At 58.7% G+C, this 10863-nt stretch overlaps 1 protein-coding gene across 1 annotated transcript; it reads right to left on the bottom strand.

Annotated features, from left to right (window-relative positions):
• Positions 1-2200: 2200 nt before the first annotated feature.
• LOC137457919 (erythroblast NAD(P)(+)--arginine ADP-ribosyltransferase-like) lies at positions 2201-5591 on the bottom strand. Its single transcript, XM_068169670.1, has 3 exons — positions 4549-5591; positions 3104-3142; positions 2201-2990 (listed from the first exon to the last, which is right to left on the bottom strand). The coding sequence occupies exons 1-3, from the start codon at positions 5555-5557 to the stop codon at positions 2905-2907; spliced, it is 1134 nt and encodes a 377-aa protein (XP_068025771.1). The 5' UTR covers positions 5558-5591; the 3' UTR covers positions 2201-2904.
• Positions 5592-10863: the final 5272 nt, after the last annotated feature.

Raw genomic sequence — 10863 nt, 5'->3', positions numbered from 1 at the left:
AGAGGAGGAGGAGGACGGGAGGAGGAGAAGAAGAGGAGGGGAGGAGATTTTGGGGTGGGTTGGTCAGGCTTTGCAGCCCCTCCCCCTCCTCGGGGCCCTTTTTCCCTGCGGGAAGCTGGAGCCCAGCAGGAGCTGGCAGCTGGGGACCCTGGGGGACACTCGGGTGCCACCCTTGGACTCCTGACTGCCACTCACCCCCTTTGGTGGTGCCAGCAGGGGGGAGGAAGCCCTCCTCCCGCGGCGTGGGGGGTGGGTGTCCCCAACTCTGTTCTGGGCTTCCCTCTTTGCCCCACCAGCACCCAACCAGGCCATGGGGGCAGGGAGGGGACAGCCAAGGGCGGCCCCGGGGTTGGTGAGCTCCAGCCAGGCCTTGGTGGCATCTCCGGCCCCACAACCCCTGGGTGGCACTGAGAGGACTGCCAGGAGCAGATCCAGGAAGAAAGAGGCTCTTGGGGGTGGCACTGAGCCAGCCTGGGGGCTCTTGGGGGTGCCACCCAAGCTAATGGGGGTCTGTTGGTGGCAGCACTGAGCCAGCCTGGGGGCTCTTGGGGGTGGCACCAAGCCAATGAAAGTCTCTTGGTGGCACTGAGCCACCTGGGGTCTCTTGGGGGTGGCACTGAGCCAGCTGTTGGGTCTTGGTGGTGCCACCCATGCCAGTTGGAGTCTGGTGGTGATGCCACCCATGCCAGCTGGGGTCTGGTGGTGATGCCACCCATGCCAGCTGGAGTCTGGTGGTGATGCCACCCATGCCAGCTGGGATCTGTTGGTGCCACTAAGCCAGCTGGGAGCTCTTGCTGGCACCACCCATGCCAATTTGGGTCTCTGGGTGGTGGCACCAAGCTGTCCCAGCCACCAGCACAGGGACCTGGAGCTGTGTCCCTGTCCCGAGGGGTCTCTGGCACCCAGGGCCTGGTGCCCACCTCATGGCCCCTGGGCCTGGGGCAGTGCCAGCCCCATGGGGCTGCCTCCTTTGCCTGGGCAGGAGGTGGCACAGGAGTGCCAGGGCCTGGTGTCTCTTTTGGTTGTGCTGCCCCCAGCCTCCACCTGCAGCCCTGGCACCAAGGCTTTGGTCTCCTGTGGTCTGCTTCCAGGCTTGGTCCTCTCCAAAGGACAGGAGGGGACAAGGGGACAGGAAGGGACATGGGAGAAGGAGGCAGGAGGGGATAAGGAGATGACAGGAGGGGACATGGGACAAGGGGGCAAGAGGGGACAGGAGGGGACAAGGGGAGAAGAGGGGATGTGGGAACAGGAAAGGACATGGGCAGAAGGAGACAGGAGGGGACATGGGGACACAGGGGGACAGGAGAGGGCATGGGGACAGGAAGGGACATGGGGAAGTGGGGGGAGAAGGGGACATGGGTCAAAAGGGGACAGGAAGGGACATAAGGGGACAAGGAGGGGCCATGAGGATACAGGGGGAAAGAGGGGACACAGGGACAGGAGAGGACAGAAGGGGACATGGGAGGACATGGGGGACAGGAGGGGACACAGGTGCCATGGGGTGAAGGACAAAAGGCTGTAGTGGGCACAGGGCTGTGGGGCAGGTCCTGAGGGCCTTGGGAACAAGGGAGAGGTGGCACAGAGCAGGGCTTGGGGACAAGGTCCCCTCCTGGCCATAGCCCTGTGCCACCCATTGTACCCCAGGGCAACCTGGGGACAGCCCTGGGGACCTTCTGGGGACACCTGAGAGTGGTTGGACACCATGGGGCACCTCCCAACCTCCTCGGGACTTGGTGCTGTGCCCACAGCCATAGACCCCAACTTGGTGGGACAGGATGGGAAGCTGTTGGGGTGAGGAGGTGCTGAGCTGGGACAGATGCTGATGGGTGCAGGAGATCCTCGGCTGGGATCCATCCTGACCCTCTCCTTAGCCTGCTGAGCGCTTGGGGAAGCCTGGAGCAGGAGATCCTCAGCCAGGATCCATCCTGACCCTCTCCTTAGCCTGCTGAGGGCTTGGAGAAGCCTGGAGCAGGAGATCCTCAGCTGGGATCCATCCTGACCCTCTCCTTAGCCTGCTGAGGGCTTGGGGAAGCCTGGAGCAGGAGATCCTCAGCTGGGATCCATCCTGACCCTCTCCTTAGCCTGCTGAGGGCTTGGGGAAGCCTGGAGCAGGAGATCCTCAGCTGGGATCCATCCTGACCCTCTCCTTAGCCTGCTGAGGGCTTGGGGAAGCCTGGAGCAGGAGATCCTTGGCCCCATGCTTGTCCCAGGTATTTATTCCTTTTGATCCAGGGCAAACTGTGAGCCAGAGCAGCTGGTTGGGCAGAGTCACCCCCAAAAGCAGCCCCCCCTGGGTCCCCATTCCTGGGGCAGCTCCTTCCCAACCCCAGGTTCAGCTGCATCCCAGATTCCCAGCCCTGGGAAAGGCCTCATCCAGCCTTGGCTGCTGTCCTGCTCTGTCCCAGTCTTGATAGCACCATGGCAGGGCTGAGCTGGGCCCTGTGGGGCTGTTCCCATGGCCCCAACCCCTTCTGCTGCCCTGTCCCAGCCCCACAGCTCTCTGAAGCTGGGGGTTCAATTCCCAACCCCTTTTCCTCTCTGCTTCCCTTTCCCTACCCCTTCTCTTTGCTGCTTCCCATTCCCAGTCCCTTTTCCTCACTGGTGATCCCCATTCCCAACCCCTTCTCCTTTCCACTTCCCATTCCCAACCCCTTCCCCTTACTGCTTCCCATTTCCAACCACTTCTCCTTTCCACTTCCCATTCCCAACCCCTTCCCCTTACTGCTTCCCATTTCCAACCACTTCTCCTTTCCAGTTCCCATTCTTGACCCCTTCTCCTCACTGCTTCCCACTCCCAACCCTTTTCCTCACTGGTGATCCCCCTTCCCACCCCCTTCCCCTTGCTGCTTCCCATTCCCGATGTCTTTTCCCGGCCGGGGTCGCTGTCCGCGGTGCTGCCTTGGATCAGGGTCCCTCCCAAGGTGCTGCCAGGACCACGGCTGCCAGGAGAAGCACCCAGAGGTGCGGGGGGACCCCAAGGCTGCTCCTGCCTGGGGGTGCCAGAGGAAAGAGGGGAGTCAGGGATGGCCAGGGGTGGGAAGGACACAGGGGGTACATGGGGGGACAGCCCAGCCATGGCTGCAGTGCTGGGCTCTAGGCTCACCTGAGCTTAAGGCACATGGTTGGCTCTTGCATCTCTTCTCTGCCAAGGAAACAAACTCTGTCTGCAGGGCCAGGCCAAGCCAAGCCAACCTCTCCCAACCCAGCCCAACTCAGCCCAAATTAACCCAACCTAACCCAACTCAACCCAACCCATCCAATCCCAACCCAACTCAACCCATCCCAACCAAATCCAACCCAATCCAACTCAACCCATCCCAATCCAACTCAACCCAATCCAGCTCACCCTATCCCAACCAACACAACCCACCCCAACTCAACCCAACCCAGCCCAACCCAACTCAACTCATCCCAACCCATTCAATTCAATTCAACCCAGCCCAATCCAACCCAACCTATCCCATCCCAAAACAGCCCAACCCACCCCACCTCATCCTATGCAACCCCTCCCACCCATCCCAACCAAACCCATCCCATCCAACCCAACTCAATCCACCCCAACCTAGACCAATCCAATTCAACCAAGCCCATCCCAACTCAACTCATCCTGTCCAACCCATCCCACCCCATCCTAATTCAACCCAACTTATCCCAACCCATCCCAACTCAACCCAACCTCTCTAATCCCAACGCAATCCAACTCAACCTATCCCAACCAACTCAATCAAACCCAACCCAACTCAACTCATCCCAACCAAGCTCATCCCAACCCAACTCAATTCAACCCAGCACAATCCAACCCAACCTATCCCATCCCAACCCACCCCACCTCATCCCATGCAACCCAAGTCAACCCATCCCAACCAAACCCATCCCTCCCATCCCATCCAACCCAACTCAATCCACCCCAACCTAGACCAATCCAATTCAACCAAGCCCAGCCTAATCCAACCCAACCCAGCTCATACCAACCCAGTTCAACTCAATTCAACCCAGCCCAATCCAACCTATCCCATCCCAACACAGCCCAACCCACCCCACCTCATCCCACGCAGCCCAAGTCAACCCATCCCAACCAAACCCATCCCATCCAATCCAACTCAATCCACCCCAACCCATCCCAACTCAACTCATCCCAACCCATCCCATCCCAACACATCCCACCCCAACCTAGACCAACTCAACTCATCCCATCCCACCCCAACCCATCCCAATCCAACCAAGCCCAGCCCAATCCAACCCATCCCAACCCAACTCAATCCACCCCAACCCATCCCAATCCAATTCAACCAAGCCCATCCCAATCCAACCCATCCCACCCCATCCCAATCCAATTCGACCCATCCCACCCCACCCCAACCCCTCCCACATCTCCGTGCCACACTTGGCTGCCCCATTACAAACCCCAGGAGGAGATGCCTGAACCTCCTCCAAGGCTACCAGCAAGCCAAGCTCCCTCCTCACCACCGATCCCCCCCTCTCCCTGCCGCCCTGGTGGCATCAAGGCCACCTCCAGGCCCCGAAGAAGTCATCCTGGGGAGCCTTCACCTTTCACAAACTCGCAGTTGTAGTTGCTGAGCCCTGCCTGGGAGCGGAGCCGGATCAGGGCTTGGTCCCCATGCTGGGTGACATTGACGACCTCAAAGCTCTCAAAGGGTGGGATGAGGACCTCCTTCTCGTCAGGGTAGATGGAGTAGTCGCTGATGAGGACACCATAGCAGGTCTCCAGGTAGAAGAAGGTGTCCTGGCCGAAGGTCAAGGCCTTCTCCATGCTCAGGGAGGTGGAGGTGAAGTGGCCGAAGCGGATGGAGCGCCCGGGCTGGGTGGTGAACCTGATGCCTTCCACCCCTCTGTAGACCTGGAGGCAAGGTGGTGTTGATCTTTGGGTGGCCTTCAGGGTGGCCAGAGCTTGGGTAAGGAGGAAGTGGAGGACTTTGAAGTGGAAGGACTCCAGGTAGACCCGGAGGGAGCTGCCGGCCTGGCTCACGTTGCGGTTGAAGGTGCGATAGAGGTCGCTGTGTCTGGTGTAGACCAAGAGGGCCACTTCCTGCTGTGGGCTCAGGACCCTGGGGACACCAGCACCATGCTGGCTGAGCCATTGCTGGGTGGCCAAGGTCCACTCCTTGGAGTAGAGGCTGTTGGTGGTGAACTCGGTGTGGTTGAGCTCCTCCAGCTCCTTCTCCATCATCTTGGTGCAGCCTTTGTATTGGTCGTCAAAGGAGGTGGGGGCCATGTCCAGCTCCACCTCCATGATGCTCTTGAGGGCCTGAGGGTGCAGAGAAGCCACATCCAGCCCCAGCTTTGTAATGGTGCTGAGGTCCTGCTGGTGCAGAGGGGCCACATCCAGCCCCAGCTTTGTAATGGTGTTGAGGTCCCGCTGGTGCAGAGGGGCCACATCCAGCCCCAGCTTTGTAATGGTGTTGAGGTTCTGCTGGTGCAGAGAGGCCACATCCAGCCCCAGCTCCTCCATGGTGCTGAGGTCTTGCTGGGGCAGAGGGCTGCAGGTGGTGGCCAAGGTCTGGAGCAGCAGCAGCCAGCCCAGCAGGAGCCACTTCATGGTGGGGCTGAGGTCCCCCTGGGTGGCTGCTAGTGGCTGCGGAAGGCAGGAGCCACCCCCTGGGGCTTTTTATAGCTCCCAGCTGAGGTCACTCAGGCTGAGTTCCAGCCCCCTCCCCCCTCCTTCTTCCATCATTCTTGGTTATTTTTATCGTCCCCCACCACAAGCAGCACCCAGAGCAGCTGCTGCCATCTCCTGCCAGCTTTGGTCAGGGACTTTCCCCTCTCTGAGATAAGTTCCCCAGCTTGGATTGGCTTGAAGGGTCCCTCCAATGTCCTCTTGCCCATGCACAAGGTGGCCTTGGAGCTGGAACTTGGATTGGCTTGGAAGGGTTCCTCCAAGGTCCTCTTGGCCAACCACAAGGTAGTCTTGGGGCTGGAACATGGATTGGCTTGGGAAAGTCCCTCCAAGTTCTCCAGACCTGATGTCTCCATCAGGCTGCTGAGGACAGGGGGAGGTCCTGACAAGGGTAGCCAAGGACATAGTGAGGATGGAGAGGAGGTGGTGAGGATGGTGTAGAGGAGGTGGTGAGGATGGAGAGGAGATGAGGAGGATGGAGAGGTGTTGAGGAGGATGGAGAGGAGGTGTTGAGGAGGTGGTGAGGATGGTGAGGAGATGGTGAGGATGGTGGAGAGGAGGTGATGAGGAGGATGGAGAGGAGATGGTGAGGATGGTGGAGCAGAGATGGTGAGGAGGATAGAGAGGAGGTGGTAAGGAGGATGGAGAGGAGGTGGTGAGGAGGATGGAGAGGAGATGATGGGTTCACAAGGGTAAGGAACAAGGATGGCTAGGGAGATCTACACAGCCAGCAGTCCTTTGGGAAAGGTGGATGCAGCAGGGAGAAGCCCAGGCCTGACCAGGTGGCAGAGAAGCAGGAAGCCAGCAGTGACCCTTGGACCTCTCACCCAGGAGAGGCAGGAGCAAAAGAGAGGGGAAATGGTCCTCACTCCCTCCCCTTTATAGTTCTGCTGGACAGGAAGTGGGAGTGGAACAGACTCACTCAGTTTCCCAGGGGGGAAGGAAGGAACTAAGTCCACCTGGATCAGGTTTCCTTAGTGCCTGGGGGGGGAGAGCAGGGCTCTCACCATCCCACCCCCACCTCTCAGGATGGGTGCAGCTCACCACAGGGCAGTGCCTTTAGAAAAGAGGAACTGGCTGAGAGGGAACTGAAATCACAAAGAACCAAGGGGGGGGTTGGGTTGGGGAGGTCCTGGTGGTGAAACAGGTGGGGAAGTACCAGAGACCCCAACTTGGGTGTTGGATTGAATCAGCGAATCAATAAGGCTGGAAAAGACCTCAGAGATCATCAAGTCCAAACTGTCGCCCAACACCTCCTGACTGCTAAACCATGGCTCCGAGGGCCACATCCAGTCCCCTCTTGAACACCTCCAGGGATGGGGACTCCACCACCTCCCTGGGCAGCACATCCCAATGGCTAACAACTCTCTCTGTGAAGAACATTCTCCTCACCCTGAGCCTAAACCTCCCCTGGCACAGCTTGAGACTGTGTCCTCTTGTTCTGGTGCTGCGTGCCTGGGAGAAGAGACCAACCCCCAGCTGGCTACAGCCTCCCTTCAGGGAGTTGCAGAGAGCAATAAGGTCTCCCCTGAGCCTCCTCTTCTCCAGATTGAGGAGGTCCTGGTGGTGGGACAGGGGGGGAAGAACCAGGGACCCCCAAGTGGGTGTTGGGTTGAGGAGGTCCTGGTGGAGAAGAAGCAAAGACCTCACCTTGGGTGTTGGGTTGGGGAGGTCCTGCTGGTGGAATAGGTGTGGAAGAACCAGAGACCCACAAGTGGGTGTTGGGTTAAGGAGGTCCTGGTGGTGGGCCAAGAGTCTGGGGCAGGTAGAGAAGAGCCAGAGGCCCCAACTTGGGTGTTGGGTTGGGGAGGTTGCCGGTGGGGTTGTGGAGTCTCCCTCTCTGGAGATACTCCAAAGCCACCTGGATGTGGCCCTGGGTGATCTGCCCTGGGTGATGCTGCTCTGCCTAGGGGGAGATGGGCTGGGTGAGCTTTGGAGGTCCCTTCCAGCCCCTTGGAGGTCACTTCCAGCCCCTAACCTTCTCTGATTGATTCTCTGAACTGGTTTATTTCTCTAAAAATCTCTTTTTAGTTCTATAAAGTCCAGGTCTGGAGCCCCTGCTACAGGAGAGGATCAGGATGGAGAGGAGGAGGGGGAGGAGGTGGTGAGGATGGAGAGGAGGAGGAGGAGATGAGGATGGAGAGGAGGAGGAGGAGATGAGGATGGAGAGGAGGAGGAGGAGATGAGGATGGAGAGGAGGAGGAGGAGGTGAGGATGGAGAGGAGGAGGAGGCGAGGATGGAGAGGAGGAGGAGATGAGGATGGAGAGGAGGAGGAGGAGATGAGGATGAAGAGGAGGAGGCAATGAGGATGGAGAGGAGGAGGAGGCGAGGATGGAGAGGAGGAGGCAATGAGGATGGAGAGGAGGAGGAGGCAATGAGGATGGAGAGGAGGAGGAGGAGGAGGTGAAGATGGAGAGGAGGAGGCGATGAGGATGGAGAGGAGGAAGCGATGAGGATGGAGAGGAGGAGGAGGCGATGAGGATGGAGAGGAGGAGGAGGAGATGAGGATGGAGAGGAGGAGGAGGAGATGAGGATGGAGAGGAGGAAGCGATGAGGATGGAGAGGAGGAGGAGGAGATGAGGATGGAGAGGAGGAAGCGATGAGGATGGAGAGGAGGAGGTGATGATGCAGAGGAGGAGGTGATGAGGATGGAGAGGAGGAGGTGATGAGGATGCAGAAGAGGAGGTGATGAGGATGCAGAGGAGGAGGAGATGAGGATAGAGAGGAGGAGGTGATGAGGATGGAGAGGAGATAGATGATGAAGAGTGGGGCTGGTAGGGAAGAGCCGGAGACCCCAACTTGGGGGCTGGGTTAGGGAGGTCGTGGGGGTGGGGCAGGTGGAGAAGAACCAGGGACTCCAAGTTGGATGTTGGGTTGGGGAGGTTCTGGTGGTGGAATAGGTGGGGAAAAGAGGGGAAAAAAAGCCAACACAAACTCCTCCTCCTCCTCCTCCAGGTGCTGCAGGCTGCTGGGGTGAAGGTGGGGGCAATGGCTTTAGAAATGAGGAACTGGCTGAGAGGGAACTGAAATCACAAAGAACCAAGTGTGTGTGGGGAGGTCCTGGTGGGGAAACAGGTGGGGAAGTACCAGGGACCCCAAAGTGGGTGTTGGGCTGGGTGAGCTTTGGAGGTCCCCTCCAGCCCCTAACCTCTTCGTAGTTCTACAAAGTCCAGGTCTGGAGCCCCTGCTACAGGGGATGACCAGGATGGTGGAGAGGAAGTGGTGATGATGGAGAGGAGGAGGAGGACGTGATGATGATGGAGAGGAGGTGGTGATGATGGAGAGATGATGATGGAGAGGAGATAGATGAGCATGGAGATGATGATGATGATGGAGAGATGATGATCACAGTATCACAGTATAACTAAGGTTGGAAGAGACCTCGAGGATCATTGAGTCCAACCTGTCACCACAGACCCCATGACTAGACCATGGCACCAAGTGCCACATCCAATCCCCTCTTGAACACCTCCAGGGATGGTGACTCCACCACCTCCCTGGGCAGCACATTCCAATGATGAACAACTCAGTGAAGAACTTTCTCCTCACCTCCAGCCTAAACCTCCCCTGGCGCAGCTTGAGACTGTGTCCCCTTGTTCTGGTGATGGTTGCCTGGGAGAAGAGACCAACCCCTTCCTGGCTACAACCACCCCTCAGGTAGTTGTAGAGGGCAGTGAGGTCACCCCTGAGCCTCCTCTTCTCCAGGCTAAGCAATCCCAGCTCCCTCAGCCTCTCCTCCTAGGGCTGTGCTCAAGGCCTCTCCCCAGCCTTGTTGCCCTTCTCTGGACACGCTCAAGTGTCTCAATGTCCTTCTTAAACTGAGGAGCCCAGAACTGGACACAGTACTCAAGGTGCGGCCTAACCAGAGCAGAGTACAGGGGCACAATGACCTCCCTGCTCCTGCTGGCCACACTATTCCTAATGCAGGCCAGGATGCCATTGGCCCTCCTGGCCACCTGAGCACACTGCTGGCTCATATTCAGGTGGCTGTCGATCAGCACCCCCAGGTCCCTCTCTGTTTGGCAGCTCTCCAGCCACTCCGACCCCAGCCTGTAGCTCTGCATGGGGTTGCCGTAGCCAAAGTGCAGCACTCGGCACTTGGACTTGTTGAATGCCATCCCATTGGACTCTGCCCATCTGTCCAGTCGGTTGAGGTCCCTCTGCAGAGCCTTTCCACCCTCTAACTGACTAACATCTGCCCCTAACTTGGTGTCATCTGCAAACTTGCTGATGACTGACTCGACCCCCTCATCCAGATCATCGATGAAGATGTTGAAGAGGACAGGGCCCAGCACTGATCCCTGGGGCACACCACTGGTGACTGGCCGCCAGCTGGATGTGGCACCATTCACCACCACTCTCTGGGCTCAGCCTCCAGCCAGTTCCTCAGCCAGCACAGAGTGCTGCTGTCCAAGCCAGGGGCTGACAGCTTGGCCAGGAGTTTGCTGTGGGGGACGGTGGCAAAGGCCTTGCTGAAGTCCAGGCAGACCACAGCCACAGCCTGCCCCACATCCCTCAGGCAGTCACCTGAGCAGAGCAGGAGATCAGGTTGGTCAGGCAGGAGCTGCCCTTCCTGAATCCATGTTGGCTGGACCTGAGCCCTTGGCCATCCTTCAGGTGCGCAGTTATTGCCGCCAGGATAATCTGCTCCATCACTTTCCCTGGCACTGAGGTCAGGCTGATGATAGAAAGCAGATGATTGATGGGGGAGAGGAGGTGATGACCTCCCTGGGTGCCTCTCTCACTGAATCCCAGCATGGTGGTGGTGGGAATGGACCTCTGGGGCTCACCCAGTCCAAGCCTCCTGCTCCAGTGCTGCATCCAGTTCTGGAGTGGCTAGTGCAAGAAGGCTCTGGAGGTGCTGGAAGGTGTCCAGAGCAGGGCCACGAGGAGGAGCAGAGGGCTGGAGCTGCTCTGCTATGGAGACAGACTGAGGGAGTTGGGGCTGTGCAGTCTGGAGAGGAGAAGGCTCCCAGGAGACCTCCTTGTGGCCTTCCAGGGTCTGCAGGGGGCTGCAGGAAAGCTGGGGAGGGACTCTTGAGGGTATCAGGGAGGGATAGGACTGGGGGGGATGAAGCAGAACTAGAAGTGGGGAGATTCAGATTGGATGTGAGGAAGAAGTTGTTCCCCATGAGGGTGGTGAGAGCCTGGCACAGGTTGCCCAGGGAGGTGGTGGAAGCCTCATGCCTGGAGGTGCTCCAGGCCAGTCTTGGAGGTGGCTGTGAGC

This window comes from Melanerpes formicivorus, unplaced genomic scaffold (genome assembly GCF_026170545.1).
Source record: "Melanerpes formicivorus ecotype bairdi unplaced genomic scaffold, bMelFor1.0.p_v2 SCAF_209, whole genome shotgun sequence".
Taxonomy (NCBI): domain Eukaryota; kingdom Metazoa; phylum Chordata; class Aves; order Piciformes; family Picidae; genus Melanerpes; species Melanerpes formicivorus.
Note: the sequence above shows the minus strand (reverse complement) of the source record. Positions and strands in the feature narration are given on the sequence as shown.